Genomic DNA, 16,234 nt, shown 5'->3' with positions numbered 1-16,234 from the left:
CACCCACTCTCCCGTGTTAACACCCACTTTAAGGATCAAATGAATTTTACATCACATCCTGTGCATCGGTAAATGTTGTACTGCATTTCCTGCAGGGTTCAGATGTAACTTGGCGGGGGGCCACATGCAGGTAGAAGTCGATTTTGATCAGTGTTACCCAACACATTGAGTAATAACTTTTAAATGTCTTGGTTTTTACAGTAATAGGGTTGCAGTGCCTGATTCTGTGCATGAAATATCACTGACAATGAACAGTGTGACATTATTTTCAAGAAAAAACGAACCACTTGTTGATGTTGCTCTCTCCAGGTAATTTTTCTAGCGCACCCACCAGTGAGCTAAAAAAAATTAATTTGAAACGGTGACTGGCAGCTAAAATTGGAAATAGAGTATAAAGGTGTGTGTATGCGTGTGTGTGTGAGAGGCTGCTGGTGAAATCAGATAAATTGGTGTTCTGACACTTTCGACTCCCAGATCTAAAACGGCAAAGTATGCCATAAGCTCAGATAAATGTCTCCGAAACAGACAGCGGAGACAAGAAAATGATTTTTGTCTGTGTGACTGTGAAAGGGATTTAAAGAAAAGAGCTCTCGGCTGTAGTGTGAAATTTAAAAAATAATATTTAGTTGTTTCCTTGTAGAAGAGTTGTCTGGTCTCTGATAGACGTGTTTTTCAACGCACTTTGTGCTGCATAGCTTGTTGAGTCTTTTGGACCGTGTTCTTAAAGGGATAGTTCGGATACTGTAGGTAATACATTGACTATGGATAAGTACCTCATACAACCCCACTTCAAAACATCCAAATTATCCCTTTAATGAGCATATTTAGTGTTGTCGTGGGAAGTGAGCCCACTTTATTGTTTCTTTAAAACGGCGATTACCTACCCTTTCAGTCAGTTAAAATCTATGTGGGAGAAATTACATTTAAATAATTATTCTTAAGACTGTAAAACATGTATACATAAATATATGATGCTCATTATATATTTAAACAGTCCTTTCTATTGATGGTGCATCGTGTGGTGATTACAGACCGGAGTTCATATTCCAGTCCATCCTTTTATTCACTGCTACATCTCTGACTGTATCGACTCATCAGCAGCAATGAGATCATTAGCCAGTGGAGCCAGACCACATTCAGAGGCAGCAACACTTTCTTTAGGCCAGACCTTCACTTCCTCCATGCCCCTTGCTCTGTTGCCACGGTGATGCTGTCTCCACACACTATAATCTCTCATAGACCCTCATGTGACCCTGCTTTCCCTCTCTCTCCGTCTCTCTCTCTCTCTCATATGTCATGTCTCTCTCTCTGGTGCACATTTTCATCTTATATTCTTGGTCTTTTTCTTTGTGGACAACCAAAGATTCTGACTTTTATTCTTTTCTTTCCCTTTTTGCACGTCTTCCCTAATTGCTTCACGATCTTTCTCTCTCTCTAAAAGCTAGACACCAGGTTTCAGACATCATTTATCAGACACATTTTACAGAATGCAAATATGTCATTCAACACTCAATACACACATCGCTCATTATCTGTCATACTGCAACTTTACTGGACTTTTGCTGCTGCTGCTGATGTTTTGCACACTTGTATTTTTATCAGTATTGTATTATACTTCATATTTCTTATATTTTTTGTACTTCTATTGCTTCCATTCTGTACTTTTTATCGCTGAAATGTATGATCTTCTGTCTCATTAGTGCCTTATTTTCATGTAAATATGTGTCAAGTCGGTAACACTTTATAATAATAACCATCACTTATAAATGGTAAATTGGTAGTTAATTAAACTTAGTTAATAGTTATTTTACTGTTAACAATGAAATGATAATTAATACTGTTTACTATTTATTAGTAATGCTATAATTTCTGTTATTTTATCAATAGTTTGTCTAATATGAAATAATTAGTTTATAAATCATATATTGTGTCATAGCTGAGACAGGAGACGGAAACAGTTCATTGTTGCACACATTATAACATTTATATACTATAGTAAGTATTTGTTAATGACCAAATTATTTTTAAACTTTTAAGAAATTGTTTGTTAAACATCTATAAACATTAAATAGATAGATGGACCAGAAACCAATTATAAACCATTTTAAAAGTATTAACTATCTATCTAAATAACGTTTACAGATGCTTTACAAAGTAATTATTAAACATTTGACAAGGTATTATAATCATTGGTTGCAACTTTATAATAACCATCCAAATAATGTTTATAGACAATTTACAAATCAATTAATAACCATTAACAAATATTTATATATATTTTACATAAAATGTCATAATGTCTGCAAAAATAAAGTGTTAAAATATCATAAATTATAGCATTCTTAATAATTACTGAATATTATTGATTATAATTTCATGATTTATTAACTGTAAAATAACTATTAACTAGATTTTAATTAATATAAATTTACCGTTCATAAATGATGGTTATTATAAAGATGGTACCATGAAGTCTTTTATTACAATGCACCATTTGAGGCTGAAGCAACTTCAATTTAGTTGTGCTTGCATAATGATTGATTGATTTATATTCTTGAATTTACACTCTCTCTCTGTGTCTTCTAAAACTTGCACAGATCCACCAAGTCACACCCAGGGCCTGTGGTGCACATCAGTGATAACCCCATGGATGAAGGAAAGGTAACTGATAGTTGACGACCACATAGCGTGTTTAACAGAGATACATTTCTACCCTAAAACCTAAAACAAAACTGCACCATTTCTTTGTTTTCTGGTGGTGTTCTTTTCTTTTTTTTCTTGTGGATAACTGCTCCAGTGCAGACGTCAATACGGCTTGTGCAGCTACAATGGAGAATGATAGCAGAACATTTCCAGCTAATTAAAATGTCAATGGTAAACATCAGGTTTTGGTGTCAAAATCAAAGAGAAAAGGTTTCTTTCGAGAGTAATCGTTCACAGAAACCTTCCACAATGTTACACACAAAATCATGGCAGAGGAGATGGAGATACTGAGAGATACAGCGGCCTCAATAATAGTCTTCTCAGTGAGGGATGTCGCCATGACCATATGCACGCAATGCTGTACTAGTGTTCATTAAATACTGGCTGTGAACATTTTTAAACGACAGCTGAAAACCAATTTATTTAATTTTGGCTTATAATTAATGTCATTCATCTTCTTCTTCTTACTAATTCTCTCCATTTTTATTCTTAACGTTCTCTGCTTTTTGATTTCACTTATGTATGTATTTTATCATCTACTGTCTTTTTATTGTCTAATTTTATTCTCTAGCTGCCCTTTTGTGAATGTGTTGTATTTACATTTTTTTTGTAAAGCACTTTGAGCTATATCTCTTGTTAGGAAAAGTAATTATTATTACTATATTAATAATAATAATAATAATAATGTTATTATTAGCTAATTTGTCAAATACCCATAAATTCCTCTTTGATTGAATGCAACAGGTGAATGTTGCTTATTTTAATGTTTTTGAAAGATATGTTTTAGTTTTTATTTCATTTATTTGAGCTTCTGTATTTAATATCACTAAGTATTTATTAATCAATAATGGTTTAATAATGGGCACTGCCTCTATATTAATATAAACTATCCAATAAAGGTGCAAATGCCATAAAAAATTATCTAAAAATAATAATGGTTTAAGGGTGTTTTTAAGTTCTTGTATTGTCAGTGTTTTGGGTAACACTTTAATTTAACACCCCATAATTTCCTAATAACCTCCTAGAAATGAACATATATGTTGATGAAACATCTTAAGAATGTATATATGGAAAATAATAAGGAAGGAAAAATGGAGACTGTTCAGTTGGTACAACACAGGCAAGTATACAATTCTACAAATATGGAAAATACTGTTAATTAATTTAATTCATATTTACTTGGGTTTCAATGGATCTCACTTGAATCAGCTGGAGTTATTAAGATTTAAACACTTCTTTCAAGTAAATTCCTCTGGAAATCAACTACTGCATGTAAACTCTACACAATATTACAGCTAGAATAGGTTTTTCTCATATACACAGTAAGTCATTAATGAGTTGGTACTAACTGTGTCTTAGGAATCTGCCTATTTTCTCTATAACTAGTACCAAATTATATACTTCTTTCAAGAAAAATTCAGAGGAAATGATTGAGAAATTCTGAGTATAGTTAAAGAGGAACTTCCCAGACAGTGATGGTACAGTGGTGTTCACTCCAGGCTGAGTTATATGTAGTTATTAAGCCGAGTGTGGTTTCACAGTAATCAGCTGAGCCGTGTTTTACTTCTCTTTCTCTCAGCTTCTGATTGGATTTGAGTGTGGTGTCGTGGTGTTGTGGGATTTGAAGTCCAAAAAAGCTGACTGCCGCTACAATTATGATGAGGTAAGGCATTACTTTCTTGTTCATGGTTTTCTCACACTTTTTTCCCAGCAACATGTTTGGTCTTGTTAGGATTTGCATAATCTATCACTTCCATCACATGTGACTGAACAGTGTTTTCTCATGAAACCTGAAATAGCTGCTTGTTGGGAGATGTCGTCTCAGCAGCCTCCATATACTGAGTGACTATTGTTGTCGATTGAGTTTTACATAAAGAAGGAAAATCTGGGTTTGTCATACATGTACTATATAGACTAGAATTAGGATCACATCGGCTGTTGATCAAATAAAGTAAAATAAAAAAAAATTCTAGATTATTGTGCTAATATTTAAATGAAGTTCCTTTTGTGTCTCAAGAAGCATTTTCTTAAAGCATCAAAATGCTAGCATCTTAGCACTAAAAGATAAGTCTGATGATATTTTATATTGTTGTCATCCCATGAATCAAATCCCATGAAAAGACCAAAACCAACAATGAACGGATCCTACAAACTGCCTGATATATCTCATTCCTCTGTGCCGTAGAGCCCCATTGTCGTCCAAAAACTATTAAAACTAGGTCAATGAGCCACGCGTTGCAATGAGTGACACATTCCTTTATTTGATTAACACACGCACTGTAGTTTATTTTGAGCCGATCCCACGTACAGTACACCGCCCTGCTGCCAAACATACCTGCTACAAGCCATTTTAGGAAATCATTTACCTTTTTTTAATAAAAGATGAAAGGATATATTCGTGATCCATTTTCAAAGAGTTATGTCTCCACTAGGAACGGATGGGCGTGGGGCTGAGTGTCACAGACGGGCTAAGCCAGCCGGAAAGTTTTTGAGACAGGCTACTGTTGGTTTTGATCTTATCATGGGATTTGTTGACAATAAGAAAAGCAGCCTTATCCTTTCAATATGTTGCTGCTACAAATCTTCTAATTTACCGTTACACAGCTGTAAAATGTGCATGTACTTTATATCACACTCTTAACGATGTGAGCCACTGTGTGTCTGTGTCTTTCAGGCGATCCACTCGGTAGCCTGGCACCATGAGGGTAAACAGTTTGTTTGCAGCCACTCCGATGGCACTCTGACCACATGGAATATACGAGCCCCAGCCAAGTTTGCACAGATCATCACACCACATGGTACGAACTGTTGTATACACACAGTTGTATTGTTTACATATTACGCACGCACAGACCTATTGAATAGAAGCCACTTATGTCTTTAAAAGCACATATTGTAGCTCAAAGTCCCTCCAATCTTAGAGGTGTGACAGATTTGGCACAGGATCTTATGTACATTATATGTACTGTAACTTCTGCACATTAACCTTCAATGCATTTTTGCCATTTGACCTCCACTAGGAAAGCAGCCTAAGGATGGAAAAAAGCCAGAACCATGCAAGCCTATCCTGAAGGTGGAGTACAAAACAACAAGGGCTGGGTAAGTGCGATGGTAGCAGATCCCCACCCATCCTGTGTCTTAACCAACACTGGTTTCAAGCCGTATCCTGCACTGAAAGTGGCCTTTCCTGTTATTCTATCATAACAGACCAGTCATGTTGCTGGTGGAAACTGGGTGGAAAGCTGGAAAGGCCCTGTCTAATTATTCTTCTGTTCTCACCGGCTTTGTTTTGTTGTGATCATTAAATAAATGATTTCTGATCATGAAAAATGATTTGTTGTTCCGTTGAGGTCACACGTTAACTACGTTGTGGTCGCTATTAAACACAATTATCATTACCTGAAGAGAACAAGCTTGTTACGTCAAGGTCACAAAGTAAAAAGACAAAACGTTCCTATAAAACATGTCATAAAATGTTTTATATTTCACTGAAGCTGATCTAATTTTCCCTTTTTCTCTCAGGACAGGGATTAATATAGTTGTCATTATAATTAAAAAGTAGGCTCCTCCCATCATGAATGCTCTTGAAATGGGGGCAAAGCATCTCCAGAGAAATAGGGATGGGTATCGTTAGGATTTGATCGATACTCTTATCGAGGTCTTTTTCATTGCTAAACAATTGCTTTTTTAATATATTGTTTAAATAAGGAATACATTCACAACAGGATTAGAATTTATTTCTATTTTAAATATAACTTCATGTTGTTTCTGGAGCAGCAACTGCAAAGGCACTATATAAACTCAATAATATCTCACAGGAAACTCAAACCGATTAATTGATTATCAAAATAGTTGGTAAACAATTTAATAGTTGACAACTAATCAATTAGTTGTTGCAGCTCTAGTGCTATGATGTTGCATGTTACAGGGACTGTGATAAATGCAAATGCAGATTAGATTAGATTTTTAAAAAATCCCAATACATCGCCTTGCTTAAAGTATCGCAATATATTGAATCGTCACTCCTGTATAATGATATGTATTGTACCACCAGATTCTTGCCAATACACAGCCCTAGTTAAACAGGTGTATTGATAAAGTATTGGCTTTTTTTGCAAAGGTTTTATTGCTCTTACAGTAACCAGCGTAGTTGGAGGAGCTCAGCCCTGACACAGCGAGCAGAGGAGACGCCGCAACGTGATAATATATTACATTAAAAAAACATAAAAATGTACAGATAAAAGAACCGGTAATATCAGAGCTTGTCAATACTACGGTCTTTAATAATGTAGCCCCGAGGCCCGTTTAATACCGGGTAATACCCATCCTCATAGAGAAAGCGCAACAGTAAAACGCTGGTGTCCCTCTTCACCCATTTCCCACTGATTGGACTTTGTAGCTTTTCACAACAAACTAAAAATGTATTGAATAAGCAATTAAAATGTTTGTGTGTGTGTGTTTGTCCTGAACTCAGGGACCCATTCATGGTCCTGTCTGGAGGTCTGTCTTACGACACAGTGGGGAGGAGAGCCTGTCTGACTGTGATGCATGGAAAGAGCACTGCTGTCCTGGAGATGGACTACCCCATCGTAGACTTCCTAACGCTGTGTGAAACTCCATATCCAAACGGTGAGCTGCAGATCTCCACTCCACTGGACAGGTTTTGTTTATCAGAGTCTGTATCTGCTCCTTGAAATGACGTCACTGTTCATTTTGTGCTGTTTTGGTTCTTTTGCCAGACTTTCAGGAGCCTTATGCCGTGTTGGTCCTCCTCGAGAAGGATTTAGTGTTAATAGACCTCGGACAGATTGGGTAATTATTCTGCTTTCTAAATATAGTTTAGACTATTTTTAGTATGCACCAAAGAATATGGGTATTGTAGATCAAGCATATTATATTAACACACAGTATACAAGAGACACTGCTAATTATTTCAGTCAGAAATGTGTGAGTCAAACCTTTCAGACTTAATTAAAGGAACAGGAAGGGGCATTTAAAGTGGTTGGACTGTCAGTCAGAGTATTCAACAGCATTGACTGGCAGCAAGGAAGTTTCATCTCAAGTTGAAAGACAAGTGCAGATACTATAAAGATTAGATTAGTTTTCAGATCTAACCTAATGGCATGTTGTCTTGACAGGTACCCGATATTTGAGAATCCATATCCTCTGACTATCCATGAGTCACCAGTGACCTGCTGTGAGTACTTTGTCGACTGCCCTGCTGAACTTATTCCTGCACTTTACTCTGTCGGCAGTCGGCAAAAGAGACAAGGTTACAGCAAGAAGGTAAATTACTCCTCTGTGTAATCTGTGTTTAAAATGCATCGGACAGTGGAATTGACACAACTGAAAGCCTGCAAAACTCCAACTAAATGTAACATATGTTTTGTCGTTTTCACAGGAATGGCCCATTAGTGGAGGAAACTGGGGCCAAGGCACTCAGAGTTATCCAGAGATCATAATCACTGGGTCAGTTACTAATTATTAATGAATGAACTAATTGATTTGTTATTTTGATTCACATGCAAACGTGAACAAATTATCTCATATATTTTCAATGTTTTCAGACATGCTGATGGATCGATCAAATTTTGGGATGCTTCTGCATGTGAGTAGTTTAATTTGTTCTATTAAATTTATTTGTAGGGACCAGGAATCATTTTATGCATCAATATTTTGGGAGCAATTGAGGAGAGAAAGTATCTATTTTGTCTTAATCTTTCTAAGTTGTATTTGATATATTTTTTAACCTGCCTCTTTAACTTTAGTCATTCTTTCCTTGTAGACATGATTGCAGCTTTAAGTGGTCGCTATCTATCTATCAGATGCAAATGATCAAGCTTACTATTACATGACCCTAATAAGCTTTGAAGCAGCTTGCTATTAAGCATGTGTATACACAGCAGTGAACTAATCCAGGTGACACAACCAGTGTGCATTTATTGCTGCCTGGAACTACTGTGACTAGTACACTAACTGAAGGCGATATATCATCACATCTTTCTGACTTCTTGTTTCTACTCTTCTCAAAGTAATGCTTCAAGTGCTGTACAAGCTGAAGACTGCCAAGGTTTTTGAGAGGGCTCGCGGTAAGGAGGATAAGGCAAACACAGAAATAGTAGAGGAAGACCCGTTTGCCATCCAGACCTTGTCCTGGTGCCCCGAGAGCAGGATGCTCTGTGTGGCCGGGGTGTCTGCCCACGTTATCATCTATCGCTTCAGCAAACAAGAAATCACCACTGAAGTTGTGCAGGTGGGTAAACAACCATTGTCCGTGGCAACGTGTCATCAGAAATGAGCAGAATTATAGTTTTGTTTCATCTCTTGTGTTTAGCTTTTGGAGGTGCGGATGCATTGTGAGTTCAACGGCGGGGACTCCCCTGATCCAGGAGGGGAGCAGACCCCCACCCTGCCCACCCCGGGAGCTTCCTCCAGCCCTCAGGAGACTGAGCCCCCCACTCAGCCCTCCACAGGCAGCAACTCCTCTGACGGACCCCGGGACAACATACCATGCCTCCAGTACGGACAATTACGTTTTCTTGTTCTTGTTTTGCTAAAAGGTTGAATTGGGTGAAGCAGGTTGTCACTGAACAGACCAATTTAAGTAAATGATGTTGTCATCCATTCGCTCCTTCCAGCCAACTGCTCAATCTTTCACTTTAACATTTCCACATCAGTACACCAGGGGGAAATAATCCTTTTTATAAAAATATTTAAAAAATGATGAAAATGTTCTGACAGTAAAAGGGTTGAAGGGGGACTAACAATAATAAAAAATTATGATGTTGTCAGTGTGGCTTACCCAAAGGGTGATAATTCATTGCAGTGTAAAGTGCAGCCTGCTGTCTCATCCTGCTGTGTGTTTGATGCAGGGTGCGGAGCTCCCCGCTGAAGCAGTCTCCGGGTTACCAGGTGGAGCTGGTGATCCAGCTGGTGTGGGTTAGCGGGGAGCCTCCTCAGCCGATCACCAGCCTGGCTATCAACTCCTCCTACGGCCTGTAAGTCTATGCGGCGAGCACACTTAACATTTTGACATGAAATCACATTATTCTAGGCCTACACGAAACAGTGGGTGGTTATCTCTGTCCAGTGGCTGTATTTGTGCAGAAGGCAGTAACCCTAAACTAAGAATTGTTGTGTTTTCGTTAGCTTAGAATGAGCCGTTTATATCTACATAGGGAGCGGCTCCTCTTCACGGTGTCCGCCATGTTTCTACAGTAGCCCAGAACAGACAAACCAAACACTGGCTCTAGAGAGAGCCTTTCACGTTGTTAGGTTACATTACCTGAAGGCCACTGTCAATCACAAGGTAGCCATGCCTTAAAGCATCCCCTGCTTTATGGTTTATTTGACTCTAAATGGGACCATCATTTACTAAATGAACATCATGCTGTATTGAAGAAGACTTGAAACTAGCGATTGAGACCATAAACTCATGTTTACAATGTTTACTGAGGTAATAAATCAAGTGAGAAGTAGGCTCATTTCCATTAGACTTCTATACAATCAGACTTCTTTTTGCAACCAGAGGAGTCACCCCCTGCTGGCTATTAAAAAGAATGCAAGTTTAAGGCACTTCAGCATTGGCTTCACTTCTCAGACTGCGGAGATGCACACTGGTTTCAATCTGCAACCACACCACTAGATACCTAGAAATCATACACACTGTACCTTTAAAAGCAGAAATAGCTTCTTGATCCTAACTCCACCGTGTCTCTCATCCCCTCCTGTGTTTCAGTGTGGTGTTTGGAAACAGTAACGGTCTGGCTGTGGTCGACTACCTCCAGAAAACTCTGCTCCTCAACATGGGCACCTCGGAGCTTTACAGCCCATCTGACCCCTACCAGAGGCAGCCTCACTCCCCACGCAAAGCACGGCAGCCCTCTGGAGGTGAGCTGCACTCCAACAATGTCTGCGTGTCGTTGTTTTCTGTTGGTCACTCTCCATAGCTAGGGCAGCCCTGACTAACATTCCTAACCTTTACTAAATGCTTTATTTATTTGTTTCTTACCTTGTGTTTCTTTGTGTTGCTAAAGCAATCTAAACAGTTAACTGAGCGTCTCTGGATGTTAGAGGTGGGGTTAGTGAGGCAGCAGGGCTGACACTTGGCAGCAGCCTCAACTTCGCACCATGAGCACCGCCCCCTGCAGTAGCTCCTGTCCCTCAACAGGGGGCATCCCTGACAGATTCTCCATCTGTTCAGTTGGACAGAACAAAGACAGAGAATGCTCTATCAGTGCTGCAGTAGCATTTCCTTTTGATTCATCTTAATATGATAAAACGATACATAATTCATATTTATTTGCTTGTTATACCCTCGCTGTTTCTGTCATGTCTTTAACTGTGTTTTTGTCTTTCACTGTTTGAAATCATTTTTTTCAATCTCAGTGGCCTGCTGCTAGATTCAAGACTCATTTATATGGGTTCTCTGCTGTGAAAAGCAAATTTTAAAGGTGCTCTATATGATTACCCAGAGCATTTATATAGCAGCAAACAACTATTTTCTTTGTAAAGATATAGAGGAGTAATGTCTACCTGAGCAGAGAGGGAAGTCACTCTCCCTCTGTGTGTGATTCAATCCGAGCTTCTCTGTGGTTTGTTGACATAGCTAGGCCGGTCATGCATCCTTTTAGTGCATGAGGTTACAGCTGATAATGCCGTCCAGACCGACAGCGCCGTTGCGGACGAGTAGCACCCATCTTCCGGTTCCCCCCCACCTCCCCAGGTTAACACTGTTATCTTTGTCAGCAGTGTTGTCGTAGTCTTCATTGTTGGCCCCGTTAGCTGCGAGCCACCAGCTAAGTTGTCGTCATTATGAGAGCCGTGTGGAGGCAATAGAAATGCTCCAATCTCGCATTAAGTACCTTTCATGTATGCACACTGCAAGAATGTTATCTGATAGATAGATTTTTAATATATACTATATTTTTACTGTTTAATTTTGATTAGAAAATCCAGCAACAAGCCTCTGAGACTCTTTCTTTTCTGTTTCACTGTTTTTACTGTTGGTCTCTTTCTGTGATTTTGGTAAAGACATTCCAACTGTGACGTCTTGCATGTCCAGACTTTCTAACTTGTATTCTGAGTCTGTGAAAAAACTACGTCCATCCCACTTCAGTAAGTTATGTTGTGTCTGAATTTCTTCTCCCTCCCCGACAGTATCATATTTCTCCTCTAAGCTTTCCCTCTTTCTCATATAGATACACTCCCTGATTTTGATAAAGCACCCCCAAAGTCCCAAAGCTCACTTTTTAAAAACACCAGCAGTGAGCTGGGAGGAAATTTTGAAACTTGAGGGCACTTTAACAAAGTCAGGTAGTGTATATTTAAACCCTACCACGTATTTTACCAGAATAAACAACACTGACACCCTGAGTCAACAGATTTGTACTAGATTTGTGTGGCTTACACTGTATAGGTAGCTGTCCCTGCCTTTGCTCAAATAGGTGACCCTTTTATTATTTTCACCGTATATACTGCAGGAATTGGCATAGCTTTAGTAAGCGTTGCTGAGAGTAGCCCAAGAGGACTAATTCTGCCTTGTTTAATTACAACCTTTGTGGCTCCCACAGCAACCTGTGAATCCAACGACGGGTCCAACACCTCAGAGGACCGCTGCAAATCTCCTACTTCAGGTAAGCATCCCTCAAGTCTGTCTGCTTCATACAAAAACAAAACACATGCTTTTATTATCTTTTTCAAATGCTGACATTTGTCATGTAGGATCTACCTCACCTTGTAATTCAGATGATGATCGAAAGCAGAAGTTCATAGAGAAGGGTACTGTATTGTTAAAAGCTGCATGTCCCGTTAAATTTAAGCATTTAAAAATGGCTGCAGTTATCTGATTTGTCTTTTTGAACCTTATTTCCAGTGAAGTTCAAAAGCAGACGCTTTTCCAAGACGGTTGCCAATGACTTTGGTACTGTATCATCCAGATGTATTCTCTCTGATTACTCACTCTTTCTCTGTGAATGACAGCGTCCTAACCACACTGTGCCTTAATCCTACGTGCATCTTTTTGTGCCAATGAAAGAGAGAAGTGCATTCAAGAAATGTATTTGTACTAATCATACGGTTTGGGGGTTTTCATAGTTGATTTCTGAAATGAATCAGGATTCTTTATTAAATGCATGATGACAGGACGTCTTTTGAATTTCAGGCGTCAGATTTTCTATGCAGATTTTTGTCAAAATGCTGCAGGCTGTTGCTACTCTGGACTGAAAATATTATGCCAAATTGGCAATTTTTTACTAATTCAAAAAGCATAGAAAATCTGCTTCATGCCTTGTTCTTTACAGTACTAATGTCTAACCTTGTCACTTAAATGTTTAAGTGAATTATTCACCTTCAATTGTAGACACTTACTGTGTTTGTGTGTGTGTTTCTGATTCCAGGGCTTCAGCTCAGTGTTAACTGTTTGGCTCCCCGCTGATTTTTCCTCCTCCTACTCTCTTTGCATAACTATGTTCACTGAATTGCAATTACCTTATTTCTTGACTGCCTCTTGCTTTGTTTGACATTGCAGGCCCTTTGGTTGTCTGCGATGCCTCTCAGCCTCATTTGTATTCTCAGGGTTTCTCTAAGGGTGGTTATAGACTGCAACAGGCAACTTTTAGACTTCATATTGGCAACACTCCAGCAACAAAGTTAAAAGCACCAACTTAAATCAATTGAAATGTTATTGGAATGAGAATATTCCTCTTAAAGCAGTGCAGTATTGCACATGTTTAATAGTAAGAGCATAATGTACTCTATCTATAGGCCTGACACCATAACTACTTTTGTTGGACGATATATTGTCCCAGAAATAATTGCAATAAACAATGTTATTGTCATTTTAAGACCATTTTATTCCACTGATATAATGATAATATAATAGCATAATAATGCAAGTATACCCTGTAAAAGAGCGATGAACTTTTAATTCTTAAGAATCTTCAGACATTGGAATTGAAATGTCAGAATCAGATTTATTTTGCTCAGTATATACATAAAACGGGTTAGGTAACGTAATCATCGTGACAGGCCTCTGTATGTACTTTATGTATGTCCTCAACAGTTGTCCTCCAGTGTATGACCACTCTTAAGAATGACTCAAAATCATAATTTTCGATTTTGCACTGATTTGCACAGTAAAAACAATGTGACAGATTGCTGAAATGATAATTACAGAATCTACAATTGTAATTTATTTAAAAACTACCTTTGATTTTTTTAAAGAACATTTCCATTTTTAGCCGTCAATCTTTCCTCATACAATATGAGTATTTGTTTCTGTTACAGCCAAGATGTCACGGAAAATTAGCTCGTCTAGCGAAAAGCCAGACCAGGGTAAGCTACTGAATTTTAGCTTCTAAGAACCTTTTACATTTTCCTACAGGTTTTCCTTCTTTCTTTGTATGAAGTCCACAGCTGTAAAATACTTATGTGAGAGTACTTTTTATTGGTGTAAATGTGAAACTCTTGGGATGTTCTACTGTGAGTTGAGACAAACACTCTTGTCTCTGTTTGCACTGTGAGCAGAGCAGAGGCCCCAACGATGGCGCTCTGTCACATGTAAGGAGCGCTTTTGTTGTCTGAACGAAGGCAAGGCGGCGGCCATGATGACCCAGAAGGGGGACATCTGTAGAGCTAAATCAGCCCCCTACTATCCCTGTGAGTGGACCAGCCATGGTCTGACTTGGGCTGAAGTGGGATAACTGGTACTAACCCCCACCACTGCTGGGGCTTTTGTTCTGAATTGGTTAACATGACACTAATCTTCTCCCAATTCGTTCTTTTTGAGGAAGCTCCACTGACTTGTCTGCACTCGGTGTTAAAAATCCTGCTTTTCTTGTTTACAGTTTTTCCTTGTGAAGAGCACACATGACGGGGCGGTGTGTTTAGCCTTCCTCTCTGTGTCACACATCTTTTTGTGTTTCTGTTGGGATCCCTCATTAGCTTTTTATAAAGAGGGTACAAGCTTGTGTTTCAGCTGCCGTCAGCACAGTAATGAGGCATGGATAATTCTTGGTCCTTTAATGCCAGTTCTTCTTTGGGAGTCCCTCTGGTACTACATGCATATCTTTTTCATGTTGAGAATGTTGTTGTTGTCAATTTAAATGCAAAAAAAGTACACTGAGGAAGCATTTAAAGAAAACGCATCCTTGGGTTTAAACTGTGCAAGAGCATCTCAATGTCAAAAAGCTTTTTGGTGAACACTAGTCTGTACTGGGTCTCTTCTATAAAGACATGAATATGATATCCGCCAAACACAGAATATAGCACTAACATATTAACTGGGTTTCCAGTGGATTTTATGCCATTAACATCTCTAATTCTCCTGTTTGCATGGAGAAGTCCTCTATAAACTTTTCATTTGACACAAATCATTTCCTCATTCTCTGGTTTTTGTGCTCACTCCTGCTGTCCAGATGCCAAGGATAACTCATTCACCCGCTCACGTAGTTCAAGTGTAACCAGCATAGACAGAGAATCCCGAGAGGCCATCTCCTCCTTTCACTTCTGCGAGAGTTTCCCCAGGAAGAACGACAGCGTGGTCAGCCCCTGTCTGCTGGTGGGAACCACCCAGGGCACGGTAATGATGGTGGCCCTCAGCCTGCCGCCCGGCGGGGACCAGAGGCTGCAGCAACCAGTCGGCATCTCCTCCTGTGGTAAGAAGCTGAACTGAACTAAAGGGATAGCTTGTTTTGAAGTGGGGTTGTATGAGGAGCTTATCCATAATAAGTGTATTACCTACAGTAGATGACGGTCGGCACGCAGTTTGGAGAAGCAGACATGAGTTAGTTCCAGCACTGAAGCAAAGCAATGTACTGTTGTGGACAGGGCCGACAGCAAAACATATTTTAGCCACCTAAAAGAAAGACTCACCTAAAAAAATCAATAGCAGTTTAAGTGTACGCTATATTTAGAATATTGTTACTGCTTTATCTTGCCGTCAGTCAGCCCTTTCCGACGGGGAACTGAAGCCGCCAAAGCAACCTGACTCCATTGAAAAAAACCTGTAATTTTACCTTGCAGAACACGGAGGTTGCTGGTCTACCGCTGCCTCGATCGGTTAGTTTGTTTGTGTTATTGTGTGACTTTGGTGAATCTGAACTAACTAAAGTTACCCAATAACAGGTGGTGAGCATATAATACAGTAAAATGTAGGTAACAGTAATTATATAATAGTGCTTTTTCCATTACTTTTTAAACATCAGAAGGAGCCTTTCTGACCTTCATAGTTGAAATGTCTTGGTGGTTTCCTACACTGTGATTAGTTTAACTTTAGGAAGGAAGTGGTGGGGGAGACTTGAAAACACTGTGTGTAAGCAGTTTTCTTTCCACAAACAGTGTTTGGGCCAAAAGATTTACTTCCAGAAGTTAGTATTGAGTCAATCAGTGTATATTCATTAGCAAACACACAGTATTGAAACCCCACAGACAGTGTGTTGTTCTGTAGAGCAGCATATGTCACTTTTTAAGCATAATTTAAAAGCTCAGTACAATATTAGTGGGTGTCACATGGAGTCCACATGGGTACACA

General features: G+C 38.9%; 1 protein-coding gene across 8 annotated transcripts in view; it reads left to right on the top strand.

The window, feature by feature from the left end:
• Positions 1-16,234, top strand: part of stxbp5b (syntaxin binding protein 5b (tomosyn)) — a 35,481-nt gene that overhangs the window by 13,750 nt on the left and 5,497 nt on the right. The window contains exons 6-25 of one of the 8 annotated variants that reach the window (XM_074660208.1): positions 2,598-2,661; positions 4,283-4,366; positions 5,378-5,501; positions 5,724-5,802; positions 7,178-7,332; positions 7,443-7,515; positions 7,842-7,989; positions 8,105-8,172; positions 8,271-8,311; positions 8,736-8,956; positions 9,038-9,222; positions 9,576-9,701; positions 10,442-10,593; positions 11,737-11,820; positions 12,276-12,338; positions 12,427-12,483; positions 12,578-12,625; positions 13,990-14,037; positions 14,230-14,361; positions 15,120-15,359. In XM_074660208.1, coding sequence (XP_074516309.1) covers positions 2,598-2,661; positions 4,283-4,366; positions 5,378-5,501; positions 5,724-5,802; positions 7,178-7,332; positions 7,443-7,515; positions 7,842-7,989; positions 8,105-8,172; positions 8,271-8,311; positions 8,736-8,956; positions 9,038-9,222; positions 9,576-9,701; positions 10,442-10,593; positions 11,737-11,820; positions 12,276-12,338; positions 12,427-12,483; positions 12,578-12,625; positions 13,990-14,037; positions 14,230-14,361; positions 15,120-15,359 — 2,192 coding nt within the window. The remainder of the gene's footprint in view (positions 1-2,597; positions 2,662-4,282; positions 4,367-5,377; positions 5,502-5,723; positions 5,803-7,177; positions 7,333-7,442; positions 7,516-7,841; positions 7,990-8,104; positions 8,173-8,270; positions 8,312-8,735; positions 8,957-9,037; positions 9,223-9,575; positions 9,702-10,441; positions 10,594-11,736; positions 11,821-12,275; positions 12,339-12,426; positions 12,484-12,577; positions 12,626-13,989; positions 14,038-14,229; positions 14,362-15,119; positions 15,360-16,234) is intronic. The other 7 variants (XM_074660200.1, XM_074660201.1, XM_074660203.1 and 4 more) reach the window with 7 other exon arrangements.

Source organism: Sebastes fasciatus, chromosome 15 (assembly GCF_043250625.1).
Source record: "Sebastes fasciatus isolate fSebFas1 chromosome 15, fSebFas1.pri, whole genome shotgun sequence".
NCBI classification, from domain to species: Eukaryota; Metazoa; Chordata; class Actinopteri; order Perciformes; family Sebastidae; genus Sebastes; species Sebastes fasciatus.
The sequence above is the reverse complement of the archived record's forward strand: the minus strand, read 5'-3'. Positions and strand labels throughout refer to the sequence as shown.